Here is a 19,955-nt window from a genome sequence, read left to right as displayed (position 1 = left end):
TATAACAAAGCACACACACACAAAGCGGCTGGTATGGGTATTAAAACATTATTCTAATTAAAGTTTTACTATCCATGCCAGACGCCTTGAGAATACATTTTTACTTCAAGTGGGTTTCTCGTAATCGTACACCTCATAAACGATCGAACTGGATCCCCTTTGCATGTGTGACTGTTTGTTTGTTTGTAAATTTCGCGTAAAGCTACATGAGGGCTATCTGAGCTAGCCGTCCCCAATTTAGCAGTGTAAGACTGGAGGGAAAGCAGCTAGTCATCACCACCCATCGCCAACTCTTGGGCGCTACTCTTTTACCAACGAATAGTGGGATTGACCGTCACATTATAACGCCCCAAAGGCTAAAAGGGGCGATCATGTTTGGTGAGGCGGGGTTTCAAACCCGTGACTCTCGGATTACAAATCGAATGTCTTAACCGCCGGGCCATGTGTGTGACTATCAACATCATCTAACAAAAAGACGTAAATATTGAAAGTCTACGTAATAAAGCTTGAGTGAGATACATATCTATTGGTCAGTAACTGTATTTAATCAATAAACTGTATTATTTAAAGGTTTTTATGCAATATGATAAGAGTATTCACTATGAGGATTCTTTAAAAAAGTGGAGGAATCTAAGTGACATTCCTCTAGTGCATAAAATGTTAAAATTCGGATATTTGCGGAGATCCATTATTATATGGGATCTGGATAGCAACCCATAATCGACATAAACCTTACTTTGAAATATGAACTATGATTTAGAAACTAGTAATTTTACAATTTTCTGTTGCCCTAACAGTGATATTAATTGGGCCTTCAAGGTTAAAGGCTTGCGACAAGATGGAATCCTCAGCGGACAACTGTTCACTTTACAGGCAAATTCGTCTTAATTTAATTTGGAAACTCAATTAACATTTTTATAAATCATTGAAAATATTTTATCATGCAGGAAAGTAACACGTAAACGTGCCGTTTACTACCATTGTCATTATCAAATAGAAAAAACTTATCCTGTTCGCCTAAGTTAACAAAGCATGATATCTTACTGATATTAACTACTTCACAGCAGGACTGATCAGTTTTACCCGGTGCCATTTGTTATTGACTTTTCCTATTTCCATCGAGTAGGATTTTATTTAGAGTAGATACTAGAGGAATATACTTCAGTTATGTAACTTAATTGCATCATTGTTGTTGTTTTCAACCCCAAATGAAGATCAAGAGGATAAATTTGAAAAAGAAATTGCCAGAGTAAGTAATTCGCGTCATGTGTTCAATTTGAAGAAACCTTAGATGAGAAAAAAAAATCTTCAGGATAGAAAAAAAAAGACAATAAACTCATGGGAAAAGATAAAATGCTTTGAAGAATGTCTGTAAGTGAATTGCATTACCACTAACATATATGACGTGCCTACAATGTTACAAGCACGAGCAGAATCTGAAATACGTAGTTGAAGAGCCCAATATTTCTCTTATTCGAAGCATTTTCTCTCCCATTGGTGGAAAACAGAAAATGTAGTCGAAACGCTATTTTTATACACTCTTCTAGTTGAAAATCGGTAAAGAAGATTTTAAACAACGACATACAATATCACAACCACTCTATGCTTTAATTTAAGTAATTACTGCGCCTAGTATGTTTTAAGAAATTTAAAAAAAATTTAAATAAATGAAATTTATTTTATCATTGTTTCATAATAATAATGTTCGTGGCTCCCTCTTTATAGAAAATTTAGTGGGCGAGGGTTGTATCATAGGTTTACCCTGTGGTGCAGCAACGGTTGTAGCAGGTTTAGGCCTAAGTTTATTAACCCTGAATTTGCACTGGTATTACTATTTTTAGTGCATTCTACGCAGATAAATTTATTGATGCTAATTAAATTGTAAAATTGTCGAGTAATTTTTGTCGTTTTTTATATTTTAAAATGCCAGTTAAAACATATATAACTCCACCTCCACCTCCGGCGAATTCTAGACAGCCAGGAGTTACACGTTCATTACTTTATAACGGATCAAAATTCCAGGGCCATCAGAAAAGTAAAGGCAACTGTTACGACGTTGAAGTTATTTTGCAGGTTGGTTGGTTGGTTTACTTGTAGTTGCACTTCGTACTTAAATTGTAAGTTATTTATTTTTGTGGGACTCCAGAAGTCCAAATCAGAGCAATGTGACGATACAAATTTTTGAAATTATTTATAATTTTAACACGAACAGTATTTATTAAACATATTTTTCTCTGTTAGTGTTACTGTTAGTAGTAATAAAACTTACAGATACGAATTATATAACAGTGACACCTGGTGTCTCCTACAATTTCCAGTTATAGTAAGTGTGAAAATCTGTTAATAGGATAACCAGATTTCCAAACCGAAAAACTAGGACAGACCATTTCTTGCCCCTAATTTTAAAACGTTTATTAAGAACTTGAAATAATTTAATTTACTGTAAGTTTATTTGACTATTCCACAGTATTTTTAAGTATATTAACATGGTCGTTGTTTTTTATATAATTTCGACTTCTTTCTCAGGTAACAAACGTACATTCCAAAGTTATATATGTCTAATACAGTACTTCTAGGTAAAGAGTCTTTGTAGATTTGGGTGTCTTACAGTATTTAGGTAGTTGTTTGGTGGCAGGTAGTGTGTTACAATTTGCTAGTTAAGTAAGGCTATTATATTCGTGATTTGACGAGACTGACAGTTTCATGTCTTTATAATAAAATTGAGACAACTTGTATATTCCAACAACTTTTCTCAGAACACTAGGACAAGCTATCAACAAACTGGACATCTTGTCACTGTTTCACAGTCTTTTTAGTTTATAGTAAAGTTTTATTATGGTTGTGTTGCATCAGTATTTCTGTAAATGCTACTAAATATAACATATACAAGACATTAATTAAGTTATCAGTTTGAACCTTGAAACTTGCCCAGTACTCAACACTCATTAGTTAAAATGATAGCATTAACATGTGATAGGAATTAAACAAATTTCTAAGCTTTTCTTAACACAAACACCAAAGTTACCAAACATTAAATCATTTAATTAATAAGTGCCTGGTTTTGGAGCATTGAAATATTTTGAGTATAAGAGACAGTGTATTTAGTGAACATTGCTTTAAAGTACTGTGTTCTTGTTTATCTTTACATGAGCATTATGTTAAACTGATGATTTAGATATAATGTTGTGAAACACATTCAGTTAGTAGACATTACCCTCTTATTTCAGTCTGTAGTTATTAAGTAAATTATGAGTAGAAAGTCTTAACTAAATGTGGCAAATCATAAATTTCCATGTGCACAAAACTTTATATAATGTTGAAAAATGCACTATATGTAAGATACTATTGTTTGTTATTACAAAAAATCCCCTAGTTTCATGCACATGGCTGTTAATATAAAAGGAGATATAATATTAGAATTAAATTATTCAAGATACATCATCATTGACAGAAGGAAAATAGAGTAAGTTCTGTTATGGTCAACACAAATAGATAATGTTCTTGTGAAAAATAGTTATTCTTAATAAATATTTTATCTCATTTAAAATTAATTAATGGTATTATAGGATTGAAAGATAAAGTTTATGGATAAGTGTGCATTACATAAAAGTTCTTTTAGCTGAGCAAATTGTGAACTCTTTACATGATGTTGACTGGGACTATGAAATTATTTAAAAGATGAATTTAAAGAATGTATTGATTATAACAGTCATTAGAAAGTGTTAGAAATAAAATAATAGTATTATATAATTTTGTCCACGTGCCAGTGCCACAGAAGTGAATTTTCAAATACTGTTTTATAATCAGTGTCATTGTACAATATACTAACTTAATATGTAAATTTACTGTAGTACATACACTTCATGTTGTCCTTCAAAATGTTTACTGATGATTTAGTATGTATTTTTAACATTATACAAATAGTTATTGTGCACATGGAAATGTTGATATTGTGATGTGTAGTGAAAGTAAACACAAGTGCTGTCAGTCTAACATATTTAAAAAGTTTTCACTTTGCTAACTGGCCTTATTCCAACTGGTTTATTTTTTGGCTATAAATATTTGTACAGACATTTCTTTCTTTTAAATGTATTTCCACAAAATAGATAAATTGGTTATACTCCGAGATATTGTGTTAAAGGTTTGGTTGATAAAAATGTTAGTTGGGTCCTGCATTCCAAATGCCTAGTTTTGGTTTTTACAAAACTCTAATCTGTCATTTTTTGTCAGGTCAGGTAAACTTGTGTCTTAATGAGCATCAATTAGATGAAAATAATTACACACACTGAACTTTCTCATCAAGTTAAAAATGAGATTGTGAGATGAAAATAAGTGTTTTAATGTTTTTACAAAGTTTCTAAAAACATCTTTGAAGTTTCATGGCCTAGAAACTGTATCAAACTATATGAACTTTTTCAGACTAAAACTAGAAACAAGTTCTAAGTTCCAGGTAATATCCTTAAGAATTGTCCCATGAGAAAGGCAACTACAACAACATTCTGGATATTAGTGACAACCATCTGCCCTGGAAAAGGTTTAAATTCTTGTTCAAAGGTTATTTGTGATTGGTTTGTAAGTGATGTCCAGTTTCAATTCATCTTTAAAATTACTTAATTTGTTCATGATTGGAGTACCTTTAACATTGAAGCCTTTATGGTTAACATTATGATTAACATCTATGCTTGTAAACATTACACGAGGTCATGACAGAACTAATGAAGTACTTTATTAAACAAAGATATTTGTCTAGAACACAGAAATTTAGTTTTACTGAAATTAATTTTATATTTTTGCTTATCTGTGTTAGTTTTTCCCTTTATGATAGACATTTATGCATCCATAGAACAAGTGAGTGAGTTACTGGCTGAAAGCCTGTTATGTCTCCACAGCTTAACACTCCTACGAAAAGACGTTTCTAGTCCTGATTTCTCCAAGCCCGTTCCCCTGGCTGTGGTTTCGCTAGATAGTAGATAGGGACAGTGGGAATCTCGTTAATCCATTCATTAATGGATTTAAATGGCAATTTCATTTAAATACAAAATTATTAGCCTAATATTAATAACCTTTCAAGTTGCTCTGGGGCCTATTAAGCCCCACTTTTCGTAGGAGTGTTAAGTTTGAAACCAAGAACTATTCTGTTAACCTGACTCTTGTTCATCAATCTGTTTTCTCTAAAAATGAGACCACAAGTAATCAGTGTTCCAAATAAAACCTTATCAATGTTTTATCCACAGTGATAATTTCTTTACTACTGAATTTATATCAGTACTGTCCAACTTTTTGTAAGGTTTTTTAAAGAATTAGTTCAGAAAACTTGTAGAGTTCATGTTCTTTATACATACATGTTTTCTAATTTAACTGATACCTGAGAGAAGTTTTAATGTCAGTAACTGAATTATACAAAGGTCCTTGTATTAATTTCCATACTATAACATGGTAGTGACAGTCATTGTTATGTCACTTGCAGCATGTGTTTTTCTGCTTGTGGTTAGGACACAAAATAATTTAAATGGTTTTCTGTTTTAAAATACTGAAGAAATTGATAACACTCCTAGAACTACTACATTGTAACTGTATTTTACTACTAATATTTTAGGTGAGATAAATAATAGAACATCAAATAAAACTAATTATTCTGTTGCTACATTGTAGCTCTGACTTAAATGGGGTAACCAAAGAGTTAATGAGTTACTTTATTATATTCTAACAAATGACATTTTAATTTTACATAGTACTGAAAGTGACAGACCATCAAAACAAGACAATTTATTCCAGGACTTGTTTTTGGTGGTGTAAAATATATTGATAACAAAATCCTTTTGTCACTGGGAATGTTGATAACCAACATCTGTTTTGCATGTGCTTCAAAGAATGTTAAAACAGGGGTTAACAGTGATTATACAAAGGTATTGAGTTCAAAAAAGTGATAGTATATTTATTTCCTGATGGTGACTGTGTGTGTGCTGTAGTATCCAATATTTTTTACCTCCTTTCTCTTTATTCATTAGCTAAATGTTTCTTTGTCCACAGCATGTTGATGAAGAAAACTCCTATCTCTGTGGCTACCTGAAAATAAAGGGGTTAACTGAAGAATATCCAACTTTAACCACCTTTTTTGATGGTGAAATTATTAGTCGGAAATATCCTTTCTTGACTAGAAAGTGGGATGCTGACGAAGAGGTGGATAAAAAACATTGGGTAAGTCGAAATGTCATTGTGTGAATTATACCAATGTTGAGTAAGTTATAAATACCATTGTATAAATTAAATTATACCAATGTTGAGTAAGTTATAAACACCATTGTATAAATTAAATTATACCAATGTTGAGTAAGTTATAAACACCATTGTATAAATTATACCAATGTTGAGTAAGTTAGAAATACCATTGTATAAGTTGTACCAATGTTGAGTAAGTTAGAAATATCATTGTATAAATTATACCAATGTTGAGTAAGTTATAAATATTGTGTGAATTATATCAACTGTACTATAGAACTGTGTGTAAAATTGGTGATTTTTTAAAAATAATACTGTATTTAGTGTATGTGACTTTAATTAGTCCTTTGTTAAGAACTTTCAGGAAGTTAACACTTTTAACTCAGTTCCGAGAGTGATGGTTTGGTACGCTAGTTTGATCCTGTATTTCACTTGTACTAATCTGATGCTGGTACACTAGTTTGATCCTGTATTTCACTTGTACTAATCTGATGCTGGTACACTAGTTTGATCCTGTGTTTCACTTGTACTAATCTGATGCTGGTATGCTAGTTTGATCCCTTGTATTCTGATGCTGGTATACTTGTACTAATCTGATGCTGGTATGCTAGTTTGATCCCGTATTTCGCTTGTACTAATCTGATGCTGTTGCTCCTTAAGAGTTTGGTTTGCATGAACTTTATCCACTGTTCACATAGTTTCATTTTTTTGTTATATCTCTCACCATTAACATGTTCATCTGTTTGAGTCTGTGCTGTGAACAAAAACGTTTTCTTACTGGTTTGGAATTACTTGCCCCAAATGTTAAGTTTCCCAATTCTATTTTAAAGTACCACAGTGTGAGAAGCCAATAAAAATTAAACTAGTTAGAAGTGAATGTTATATACAATTGTTTGCTATATGATTCATCCAACTAGTTAGAAGTGAATGTTATATACAATTGTTTGCTATATGATTCATCCAACTAGTTAGATGTGAATGTTGTATGCAATTGTTTGTTACATGATTCATGCTAGAAGTGAATGTTGTATACAGTTTGCTATATGATTCATGTTTTTGTTTTTACAGAGTAAATTCCTGTCTTTTTTCCAATATTCCAAAACTTTTAATTGTGACAGTTTTGATTATGATGAACTAAAGAACACAGACTTTGTCTTCATGAGGTGGAAGGTAAGTGTATGAAGGTATAATTAGTTCTCGCATATTCTCTGGTTTTATTCTAGTATACGTTTATCAGTTATGTTATAATAAAAGTGATATTAGCTACCTCATACTGTCAGCCTCAGGTTTCTACTAAGTGTTTTAAATATAAAATTATTTTATATCCTCTGAAATTTAATATTTAAGACAGGCTTTTTCACCTGATTTAATTATTTTAGATGAATGACAATGTTCATTGTTAATGTTGTGTTTTTCAGGAACACTTTCTTGTGCCCGACCACACAATAAAAGACATAAATGGAGCGTCGTTTGCAGGCTTTTATTATATATGTTTTCAGAAGTCTACATCATCTATAGAAGGATATTATTATCACAAGAATTCAGAATGGTAAGCTTTTTATAAAAAATACTACAATTTCCACTGAACGATAGCATAAAATACAACTTGTTTTTCTGAGTCGTTGTTTTAACCACATCAATTAAAAACATGATCCAGTAATTCAGAGAGTTGTAACAGATCACTCTATATTTAACTTGAATTTGAAATTTCTTGTTTTCCATAATAATTTTATGAATCTGTGTGTGATGTGCTGTCACAGCGAGTATATTTACTGCTTGTGAAAATTATGATGTATTCCACAATTTTTCTTTCTCTCTGTTAGGTATCAGTCGTTGAATCTCACTCATGTGTCGGAACATAGCATTCAGATCTACGAGTTTCGATAACTGAAAGACTCTAGTTTTTTGTTGTTTTTTTATGACTGTGCACGGAACTTTGTTTTCTTCTGGTCATCTTGGTTTGTACAGTGACTGCACAGTGTTGAGTTTTTGTTTTACTTAATTGGCGTATTTTTCTGTACAGCATGTGAGAAATTGTTTCATTTAAACATGATGAACACAAATAAAAGTTATTTATAATTCAAGGCATATATCTACATATATGCCTGCCTTATGTTGTACAAAGTTTGTCATGCACTAAATGTTTACACACTTTACTGTTTCTACTTAACTTTGAGATTGAATGATCATTTAGTTTAGCCTTTTTAAAGGAAATTATTTTAGATTAAGTAACACAGTGCTTTGTGAAATAAAGAACTATAAATAAACTCACTCCAGAGTAGCATTGGGCTTTAAGTCATGATTTGTAAACTGGTACTCACGTATGTACAAATGGTCAAGTCTGTTTTATTTTGTTTATTGTATAACAACTTATAAAATGATACATAACTTGACCAATTAACTTGTTCTGATAATATTTTATTCACATACATTGGTTGACTTTAAGTCACTGAAACATGTTTGTATAGACATCTGTTCTCTATAAACCTAATAAGGTTTACGTGATGTCTTGTCATAGAATACAAGGTGTGTAACTTTCTTTCCTAACAATTTTTGTGTGTTAAACATACAAAACATTTTTTCAGACCTGTTAATTTTAAATTATTCTGATGTACAGTGGTTTTTAAACTGTTTACTTAATTGCTGGGAACCAAGAGATTGTAATAATGAAATTCAGATAGCACAAATGTAGAGTGTAGCAGCTGAAGATAGTTTCTTATAAACATGCAGAAACATTGTTTTAAAGACAAGGTTTCTTAAACTTGTGTCCAGATGTAAATTTGTATATTTTATTTTCAAATGCTACTAATGTTACAAAGTGAAAAATTATTAAAACAGTCACCAAATGTGCTCTGCAGGTATACAATCTACAAGTGGAAGAACTAATGTGAAGTCCATTCTAGTGTAACAGAGTTTAAGTAAACACCTGAACTCATTTCCATACAAAGATTATTTTTATTTAATGCACAGTCTATCAGCTTTCAGTGGTTACACTGAAGACAGCAGCACACTGTTAAGACATTTTATTCACAGGCTGTTGGACCCTCATGTATTACATAAGAAACATTTAACAATCAACTGTGCAAAGTAACTGACTGTTACTTTAATTAAGAAATGGACAAACTTGTCTAAACATTACTGTTCCTACACCACTGTTTCGTGTGTTAAGCAGTTCAAACTTTAAGCATGAGTCTGGGAGTGTAAAATTATAGAGATTTGATACAAGTGACATCTTGAATGTCGCCACACTGAACTGCATTTATAGCATAATTTTATCAAGAGAAAAGATACACATTGAACCATACACATACTTAGCTCTCTGTATGTTAACTTCTACTCTCAATGACTGGAGGTTGTTTTCATGAAGTTTGGTCTATTGTTAGAACTTTTAATGTTCATGTGAGCTGTAACTGAACTAATTATCTTTTTAAAAAGTTCAGTGTCTTCAGTAGCAGGTTGTTAAAATCAATGTTGGAATAGTCACATGTCCCCTGATAGGCAGCTAAGTACTCACAATACTCGGCCAGCCCTCGTAAAAACATAGAAGTATGGTGGTGTGGGTAACCTCAGTGGAACTACTGTACAAATTCTAACACAGATATGGTCTGGAATGGTCACAAGTTTGCTTTACATTATATAACCATTATTTTTACTTCACAAGTCATGTATCACTTAATACATATTTCAGTTTAATTTCACATTCATTGAACATATCATGACAAATGTTACATCTTAAAACAAGAAATATGGTTATACAATAACTCAATAGAACTAGTAAGTTTTCCAAAACATTAGAAAGATAAAGCTATTACAAGAATTATTTAGTAATTTTAATTCCTTCTTAGCACATGAAAACAATACTTGATGAAAATGTGTCACAACCTGATATACAAATATTATGGATGTGTGCATGTCTGTATATTTCTTTAACACCAGGTGTCACAAAAGTAAATAGTTTCCAAATTACGAAACAAATTATGTTCATTGTAAATTAACTGATTAAGTTATGGTGTGCACTTTACCTTTAAAACATCAACAAAAAGAAGTATACTTCATTTTAACCCTAAATTCTTACCAATGTTTTCAATCTTAAGGTATTTACAGTACACTATTTGTTTTTTGAAATATTACTTGAAATTACGTACATAAATACAAGTTTATTGTTAAATGATATAAGCCACTTTGGTGTTTCATATTTAAATCAAGCCCTTATTGTTTATGAACGATCAATGATTATATGTATTAATAGGTAACTAACTAACTCAGCCAAATATAGCTCCACAATTTGGGCACCTTCTCTCTCTCAAAGCCAAGCAGCACAAAATACCAAGAGGGAAAAACAGGATCGCAAGACAGACGCCTAAACATGTGAAGTCGTCTTCCAGAACTCCAACCTAAGAAGTTTTACAAAACTAAAACTATTTTTGTTTCTAAATTTAAATGAGGTATTCACACATTGTTTTCTCTTAAGTTTTTTGAAATAACTGATTAAAAATAATTATAGTGTGTCAGGAATTGGCACATCAAACAAACAATATTATAACACTTCACAAGTTATATTTTAGTTATCTAGCCCCTAACATGCTCAAACATATTAAAAAACTTAAATGTAAAAGTTTAATAGTTATGAGCAAAAACATTTACAAACAAACAAATTTCAAACACTTAACAATAAAGCCATCAGTTTCAGTTTGTGTTCTTGAAGATGTAAAGTGAGACATTGAATGTCTAATTACATAACATTTTGGTGTTATAAAGTTGTTTATTTCTAGTATTTAATATATTCTTCAGAGAGTTGAAAATTATTACTATGGTTATTATATAACCAATAAACACTGATGAATAATTTAAGCAAAATATTTAACGTTTCATAACATTTATCTGATTTTGTTTTAGAAAATAAAGATGGTAGAATGACCAAGCTAGAAGGTACTGGAATCCAGTAACTTTCTCCTGTATATTATGAATAAACACTTGTTATCCAAGTTATACATAACACAAGATGGGCAGAACTCTAGAAACTTTCTGGTACATAAAAACAAAAACATCAGAAAACTCAACATAACAAACAGTAAATATTTGATTTAATTCAAGTTTATTTATCAATATTGCACAAAATTAGGAAGATTAAGTTAAATAAAAACCAAGTAAAAAGTGAGAAACTTCCCTTGAGTTGGTGACTAATACAGAGCTTTAGATAGTTAAATTTAGTTGTCTACTTACATTTGTATCTTAAATTTATAAATGAAAAGTTGTTTGAAGTCACTACAGTGAGAAATGTTGAACTAGATCAAAGAGTCTCTCCCTCAAAACTACTTAAACTGTTTTACAAGTGCTGTCTCCATTATACTAATGTCATACTTGCAACTGTTGACAACTGCTGCACCCATGAGATTTACATTATATGTACAAGTGTTGTCCCCAATTAGATTCATGTTATACTTACAATAAGAACCAAATTCTGTTGGAGATTAAAAACCAAAACCTTCAATATTTAATTCCCAAGCTTACCCTGCAAGCTGGACATCCTCCAACAATCAAAATTTGAGGCTGGGGCACAGGGGGCTGTTGGACATAGACAGTGCTGCCATAGTTAGGAAGTCCAGATGTTGGAACACTTTGGTAGCCTGGTGGAAGTGTAGCAGATCCTTGCTGAGGCTGGTTGGTGTAACCTTGTATATTAAAACAGAAGTTGTGGTTACAACTATCAAAGATGAAACTACATTAAAAAAAAATAAACAAACTGAAATCCTCTTTTATTTTACTAAACTTCATTATCTTACCAGTTTCACAACTACCACTCTTTAATATAAAAATATTCTGAATAACCTTAATATATCTTTGAAGTTACTTACAGTATACTTAAGGTACACATTTAACAAACATACTTTGGGTATCTCCAGGGAAACTACTCAGGACAACTTTGTACAGCAGTAACTTTGGCAGTTTTTTAGACTGCTCATTGAAGGGTTGGGTGGAGCACTGCCACTCCAGGGTGACAGTAATATCTTCCTTTTGTTACTGAAAATATATAACCAAACTGCAACATACGTAAAAAACCTACTTTTTATATTATGTCTATTTTCAGCTTTTAAAGGTTTATATAATTTAATTTTTCTATCATTTTTTAATACTGGTCAGTAAGAATACAGCACTATAGCATGCTGGTCAGTAAGAATACAGCACTACAGCATGCTGGTCAGTAAGATTAATCATATATTTTAAAAATAGCCACTTGATACTGATTTATTTCACTGAACATACTATCTTCAGTACTGAAGACCTTTCTATAGAACAAACACATTCAAGTCTACTTCCCCATCATAAGTTGCTCTATGACCTCACAGTTCATCACTAACTGGGAGATATCATACAGGACTTCGTCTCGCAGATGAATTGAATCAAGTTGAACTCCTGTGTTAATGCATCAGTTGGCTACATGATTCAACATATTTTCTGTGTGTTTGTGCAATATTTTGGAATAAAACATTTTGAAGTTGAAGTCTTAACATTTTGACAAGAGCTATTAACTCAGTTGTAAATGAAGTTCTAACCTTGGGCTAAATAGTGGTGAGGACAAAGATACTAAATGCAAGGAAAATATGATACAGAGAAAAGTTTGGCATAGGAAATCAGTATAGAAGCAGTTTTAAAGGTAGGCTTAATTGTTACTACTGTAATGCTAGAATTATAACAAATAAAATAGATGATTCTAGACTCATATTAATAAAGAATTATGATAAAATGGGAATAACTGAAACATGGTTAAATGCAATTTTGATGACAAAAGTTTGTTTGAAATAGAGTTACAAGGCTGTTTAACAGGGATGAAGTATTGAAGAGAGGGTTTGGCTTTATATGCAAAATGCAAGTTACATCCTGATGAAGTTGAGGATATCAAAGAAACAAGTACAGAGATTGAATCCATTTGAGTTTCTGTAAGTGGATAAAAGGGAAAAAAAACTTTTAGCAGGAATTTGTTACAGACCACTAGATGATACTGATGAAATTAGTGAAAAACTTTACAATAAGATTAACATTTCAGATATATTAATTGGGAAATTCTAGAGTCAAATCATGAGGTAGAAAAGTTTTAAAAAACTGTTCAGGGTGGCTTGTCTTTACCTATTAGTGAAGTAACCTACTAGAAGTAATGATATTTTAGATGTATCATTAACTTCAAATACATAAATGATTGAGAGGAAGATCTGGATGCAAGTTGTCATTGCTGAATTAGGTTTGATGTTTTACTACACATGAAGAGAAGAAATAATGATACTTTGGCCACAAATTTTGAAAGAATGCAACAAGAATCACCAATTGTGAATTGGGCAGTTGAATTATTTGGAACATTTTTAAATATACATAATTAAATACTCCAGGTAAACATATTCCTTATAGAAATAAAAGGGTTGCTGAAAATAAAAAACCAGTTTGACTCACAAAAGAACTTAAGTGATAAAATATAAGAAATTCAAATTAACTGATATGACAGGAGACTTTAAAGATTATAGAATATCAGGAAAGTTAGTGAAACTGGAAATTAGGACATCAAAGAGAATGTATGAGAAAAGGTTAGCTGAAAATGTAAAATTAACAGTAAGAATTTCTTTAAATACATTAATGGTAAACAAAATATTAGAAGAGGGTTAGGACATATCAGGGATGATAAAAAAAAGGCTCATATCTGATGATGGCTGGGTTATTAAATTTTGCTTTCCCTACAGTTTTTACAAACAAAGTTTAAACAGTCTTCCACATGTTGAAGAGTTGATAGATGGAAACAAGTTCAAACTAGATGACTGCATTAATTCTGACCTGGTTAAGAAAAATTAGGAAGTTTAAAGAGCAATAAGGATCCTGGACCAAATTATATTTTAATAATTGTTTCAAACAAGGTTAAAACTTTGATATGTGAAACACATGCTACTATGTTTTTTGTCAGTCTTTGAATAATGGGCAGATACCAGAGGATTGTAAACTAGATAATGTAACTTCTCTTTTCAAGAGAGGAGATAAAAAATTATTCCAGTAATTATAGACCCATTAGTCTTATGTCAGGTGTGGGGAAAGTATTTTTAAAGATACTTTGTAGTCATTTAACAAAATTTAGAATTTTATTGGATAGTCAACATGGTTTCACTACAAGAAAACCTTGTATTAAAGATCTTTTGACATTGTTTGAAAATATTTCTGTTTATGTAGGTGAGGGTAAGGGTGTAGATGTGGTGTATTTGGATTTCCAGAAAGGATATAATAAGGTGCCACATAAAAGGCTTATAAAAAAAATATTATCTCTGGAGGTGTGGGGGATAAGTGAGCAAATTGGACAGAAAAGTGGCTGCCTGGAAGAAAGCAGAGGGTTGTTACAAATGGATTTCAATCAAACTGAATTAATGCCACAAGTGGTGTACCTCAAAATTAAATCTTAGAACCTTTGCTCTTTTTTATTTATATCAATTACATCATTCTTTTCCCCTATTTAATAGTGTGAATAGTAGGACTAGCAAACACAAATATAAATTTTGGCAGGGTCAGAGTGATCTTCAGCTAAGACAACATTTTCCTAACAGAATGGTTTGCCTTTGGAGTGGGTTGTCTTCAAATGTTGTGGAAGAAATAAATTTAAGACAAAGCTTGATAAGTATGTGAATGATAACCACTGGTTCTTAGATTTTTTAAAAATTCAGTTTGGAGGATGGAACAGTTTGAGATGGATCAATAGGTCCAAAGTTATCCCAGAATGTTATGTTATAGATGAAAATATGGTCAATAACTTACTTAAAATTCCAGATGATATTAAGGTCTTGGGTGTTGCTGACTGTAAAGAAGGTGCTGATGGTTTACAAAAGGATACAGATCATTTAGTGAGTTGGGTAAATAACAGCAAATTGGTTTTAATTATAAAGCATGATAATTCATGTGGGTTATTATAATTTGAACTGCAAGTTCAATGGGAATAACCTAAACAGTGTTATGAAAGAAATGTACATTGTTGTAATAATTAATCTCTGAAGCCATCCAAGTAATATGCTGTTGCTAGTGGTAGGGCAAGTAAAATTTCAGGTTGTATCTAAAGAAATATTAAATACAAGTCTAAAGAAGTTATAATTTTAGAGTACAGATCACTAGTTAGGCCATATTTGGAATACTGTGTTCAGTTCTTGCCTTAGATTGGACATTAAATTGTGGAAAGGATTCAGAGAAGTGTTACTAATGATACCTGGAATGGAAAAGTTGTTAATATATCTGAACTTGTTTTCTTAAGAAAAAAAAGAGGATTTGATTGAGGTGTTTAGGATTGTACAGAGAACTGACAGTGTTGATGCATCACCTTATTTGTAAGAACAGTAGAACTTAGAAAAATAAATATAAACTTTGGCAGTGTAGGAGTCACCTTCAGCTAAGATAGTTTTATTTCTATCAGAGTGGTTGAACTTTGGAGCAGGTTACCTTCAGGTGTTGTGGAATATAAAACTTTAAGAGAAAGATTGGTAAGTAGAAGAATGATAGGGCTGGTTTTAAGGTTAGTTTTTATTATTTAGTAGTTTTAGTTTAAACATTGGAACAGAATGGACCAGTTGATTCCTTGTTAACCTTAAACATCAACTTCATTTCTTCCTTTTCATGTTGGTTTTCTTGACCAAGTGTTTAGGGTTATCACCATTTCTGAATAACTCTGACAAGTATAATTTCTTTGTACACATACACAGTTATAATTTATTTTTTCATCATAAATGTTTTTAATTTCCACAACAGAATACTAGGTAACCCTTGTACTTTAGGAATGAAACAATATTGACTTGCAAAAATGCACAGAACCATACTTATCTGTCAATATCAACAATTTGAATATTTTTTAAACATGTAATTTTTATTACATACCCATGTTTACACAATACACACACAGTTACTGTTTTAAAGTTATAAATATTTGCTGGTGCTTCATGTACAAGCTTCTTTAGATTTGTCGTACAATGTTCAGACAATCTATGTTCACTAACCTCATGGTATAAAGCCTTCTATAACATCAAAGTTTAAAATTTGAAAACTAGCAGCTTTCTAGTCTGAAATGTTAAACTATTTACTGATTAAAACTGTTTGTGGTACAAGTTTCTTCACAATTTTGATTTAAATTTAATTGTATCTTAACTGTTTCATCAGAAGAGCTTCATTCAAACAGTGTCTTTCAGGAACTACCATTCTTGGAAGTTATCTACCTTCAGTCAGAAGTGTTTTTGGTTGTAGTAATGACACGTACGTGGCTGTTCTGCTCACTTGTGTGTGGCTGTCATCTCTGAAAGAATTCAGTTCTTTCAAGTAATACTTGGAATATTTTTACAGCAATCCACAAGTCCAGGTCTTTTAAATAGCAAGTGATTCAACCCATTCTGTATGTATTTTTCAAGAAAATGTATGTGGATTTCTTGTGGATTAATTCTTCTAAAATATCTTTTTGTGACAATAAGATATGCAGTCAAATACTTATGAGTGCAAACACAAGTTTGACAAACAGTAATTCTTTGATTTCCATGAACTTTTACCAACTCAATAAAAAATATTTCAAGTAGAGCTCTCTAATATTCCATCGAATTTAATGAGCCTCAAGTTTACCACATTGAATCTCTGGTTTTCTTTCAGTCAGAATTCTGATGTCTTTTATTGTTTAAATACCTCCATAGGTTTTATTGACTTCGCGAGTCAAATTAAAAGTGCTGAGAAATTTTTACTGTCTTATGTACAATATGGTGACAGTAAAAAGTTAACTTGTGGCAAAAAATATTACAGGGAAAATAATATAGTCACTCATGACTAAATATTGGACCTATGTTGGTTCTTCTTCACCGATAAGTCACCATGTATAATAACTTACAAACTTCATCCCATTATTATCGTGGGAAAACCTGACTATTGCCTTCTTCAGAAGTTATCTCCCAGTTAATGATTATGAACATTTGCTTAGAAATTCTTTCAAGATGTTTTATCATGGAAACGTATTCCATAAACTTGTGAAAATGAAGAACTGTAATGCGACTTCCATGAAAAGCAATATTTTCATTTCCAGGTATGGAAATTTTTTTTTGGTATGGCTTGTTAATGTTCATCTCTCACATTCTGACTGATTAATTTTCAGTCAAAATTCTTTTCTAATGTTGAAATGTATACGAGTCATCTATAGACTTTTCATTTAGAATTAGAAATGCTGAAATGTTTTTATACTTGTTTTATTGCAGTGCCAAAAATCAAAGTTACAAATAAATAGCTCTGACCAAATTTTGAACCAATTTTATTGGTTTTATTCTTCAGTGACAAATTGCTGTGTAATAATATTTGAATTTTAACTTCCATTACTGGACCCACTTTCATCAACAACTCTCAAATCTGTCAACTTTTAGTCATGTTGTTGGATCATCCAAGTGAGATACATACATGCTACGTTCATTTCTTATAACTATCTTTGCCTTGAAGAAACTGGTACCTTCAACTTGTGAGATTCATACCAAGAGGTTGGAGAAGTGATTTAATGACTAGTTTGACTCATTCACAAACATTTCTATTATTTTTCAAACTTTCCTCCTTTGTATTTTTCATTATGACTTCCATCAGCTTTTTATTTTTTTGTTATGCTCATTGTTTAGTCACTTTGAAGTTATCACAGTTTGAACTGTTACAAATCTAAGTACGTCACACTTTTTATAAAAGTTAATAATAATTCTATAAGAATATTTATTAAAACACATTTCACAAAAAAATTCTGCTTGACAGAGAAAGAAAATAAATGTTCCACCCCACCCCCATCACACCCAACTTGGGGAACATATTAATGGGGAAGATAAAATACAAAAGTTTATCAATAAAATTACTTGTATGTTGGTCTGTTTAACCAGTCTGGTAGGTTACATACTATGTGATATCATCATCCTGATCAAAATGAATATCATTTTGAAACTGCACACAACACCAGTTGGTAGCAGTGGTTTCACAGAGGAAGTCCCCTTGGTAAGGAAATAGTTATTTTGGATTACAGAGTAAGTTATGGTCAACAGCCAATAAAACAATTCACTTCACTCACCCATGTTTCCAGGATTGGTCTGGGATGCAGAGTACGGGGGAGGTTTCTCCATATCAGCCATTGATGTTTTCAACCTTTAAACTAGAAAACTATAAATACATAACAGATATAAATAATGCAAGTTCCTTTATACACAAACAAAATATAATTAATTCTTTCATAAACTCACTACACCACAATGATATTAAACACTTCCAAGTATACGTTAAAACTTTAGATTTTCATCCAGATCTTTCTCATTTAACACACAATTATTCATTTCATAATGTTCCACTGCTCTATAAAACACTGCTCAAAAAACAATGTTCCACTTCTTGAAACAAAATGTTCCACTGCTCTACAAAACACTTCTTGAAACAAAATGTTCCACTGCTCTACAAAACTGAAAACAAATGTTCCATTGCTCTACAAAACTGTTTGAAAACAAATGTTCCACTATTCTACAAAACATTGTTATTCTACTACGTCAACTGTAGTTTATTTGATCTCAATAATTAATGTTGATTGTAACACACAGTGGACTAGTTTTGCATATTTATGATGACAGAATGTTCAAAACATTTCATATTAAGATTGGCTTAACAGATTAACAGAGTGAGAACTTTTAGATGTTCAGACAGCTGTAACATGACTAGTGAGAACTTGTATCCATACAGACAGCTGTTACAAGGTAGCAGACATAGCTAGTGAACTTCTGATTATTTGAAGTTTTCTTGGATTATATCAAAAAATGTTCAAATTTTTCCCACAGAGAAATAAACTGATTAAGAAGAGGTAAAAATGTCACTTATTATAACAGTGGTTGGTCATTAACCAAGTTTACTTTTAAACTGTAGGTTTCAGATAACTATTAGAACAGTGGTTGGTTATTAACCAAGTTTACTTTTAAACTGTAGGTTTAAACACTATTTAAACCTACAGCCACTGCTGTATTAAGATTGGCTTAACAGATTAACAGAGTGAGAACTTTTAGATGTTCAGACAGCTGTAACATGACTAGTGAGAACTTGTATCCATACAGACAGCTGTAACAAGGTAGCAGACATAGCTTGGATTATTTGAAGTTTTCTTGGATTATATCAAAAAATGTTCAAATTTTTTTACAGTTTAAACTGTAAAATTTAACTAATTTTTTTTTTTATTTTTGGCAAATTCATTTTCAGGCAACTTTGGCTGCTTAAAGCTGCAAGAGTTATGGTGGTAGAAGGCTGATATTTGTTACACTGACTGAATTAATCTCACAGAATTCAAAAATGGTCTCAAACCAAGTTTATCTCTTAGGATTTGCATAGTGAGGCAGTAAAATCACCTGAAAACCCAAAATTGTAAAAACATTGGTTTATGTAATAAGCCATAGCTCTAAGACTTAATAAGATACAAAGCTGATTTTTTTTCTCTAATTTCCTATAACATAACAGTTGATAAATCAGCAGTTGTTGTAACTAAAGGTCTGTTAGATCTCCTGTAAAAAATTTAGCTGAATGCAACTTATGATGTAGCTAAACATAGCCCTACTTCAGGCCACAGTTTGACCATGTCACCAGTTATTCAGCCTTTTCAGATTTTTACCATATATTCTTACCCTTTGAGTTATAATTTTTTAATGTATCCTCTGACCATACGTTGTTTACTTGAAAAAAAACAACTTCAATTCAGGTGTGTT

The 19,955-nt window shown here is 31.4% G+C and overlaps 2 protein-coding genes across 7 annotated transcripts in view; one reads left to right on the top strand and one right to left on the bottom strand.

Moving 5' to 3' along the window:
- Positions 1-1,722: 1,722 nt before the first annotated feature.
- LOC143255100 (glucose-induced degradation protein 4 homolog) lies at positions 1,723-8,501 on the top strand. Of its 2 annotated transcripts, XM_076510247.1 has the most exons (6): positions 1,934-2,073; positions 4,420-4,572; positions 6,031-6,198; positions 7,288-7,389; positions 7,638-7,768; positions 8,043-8,501. In XM_076510247.1, exons 2-6 carry the CDS (start codon positions 4,474-4,476, stop codon positions 8,104-8,106), a joined length of 564 nt encoding a protein of 187 aa, XP_076366362.1. In that variant the 5' UTR covers positions 1,934-2,073; positions 4,420-4,473; the 3' UTR covers positions 8,107-8,501. The 2 variants fall into 2 exon arrangements, with proteins under 2 accessions (XP_076366360.1, XP_076366362.1); XM_076510245.1 differs by lacking the exon at positions 4,420-4,572 and having other exon boundaries at positions 1,723-2,073.
- A 653-nt stretch (positions 8,502-9,154) lies between these two features.
- Positions 9,155-19,955, bottom strand: part of LOC143255102 (membrane protein BRI3-like) — a 48,676-nt gene continuing 37,875 nt past the window's right edge. For all 5 annotated transcript variants that reach the window (XM_076510251.1, XM_076510250.1, XM_076510248.1 and 2 more), the window contains exons 2-4: positions 18,293-18,381; positions 11,731-11,891; positions 9,155-10,613 (exon numbers count right to left, since the gene is read on the bottom strand). In XM_076510251.1, the coding sequence (XP_076366366.1) occupies positions 10,482-10,613; positions 11,731-11,891; positions 18,293-18,353 (354 nt within the window). In that variant the 5' untranslated portion in view covers positions 18,354-18,381 and the 3' untranslated portion in view covers positions 9,155-10,481. The remainder of the gene's footprint in view (positions 10,614-11,730; positions 11,892-18,292; positions 18,382-19,955) is intronic.

The sequence above is a fragment of the Tachypleus tridentatus genome, chromosome 7, assembly GCF_004210375.1.
Source record: "Tachypleus tridentatus isolate NWPU-2018 chromosome 7, ASM421037v1, whole genome shotgun sequence".
Lineage (NCBI taxonomy): Eukaryota > Metazoa > Arthropoda > Merostomata > Xiphosura > Limulidae > Tachypleus > Tachypleus tridentatus.
The sequence above is the reverse complement of the archived record's forward strand: the minus strand, read 5'-3'. Positions and strand labels throughout refer to the sequence as shown.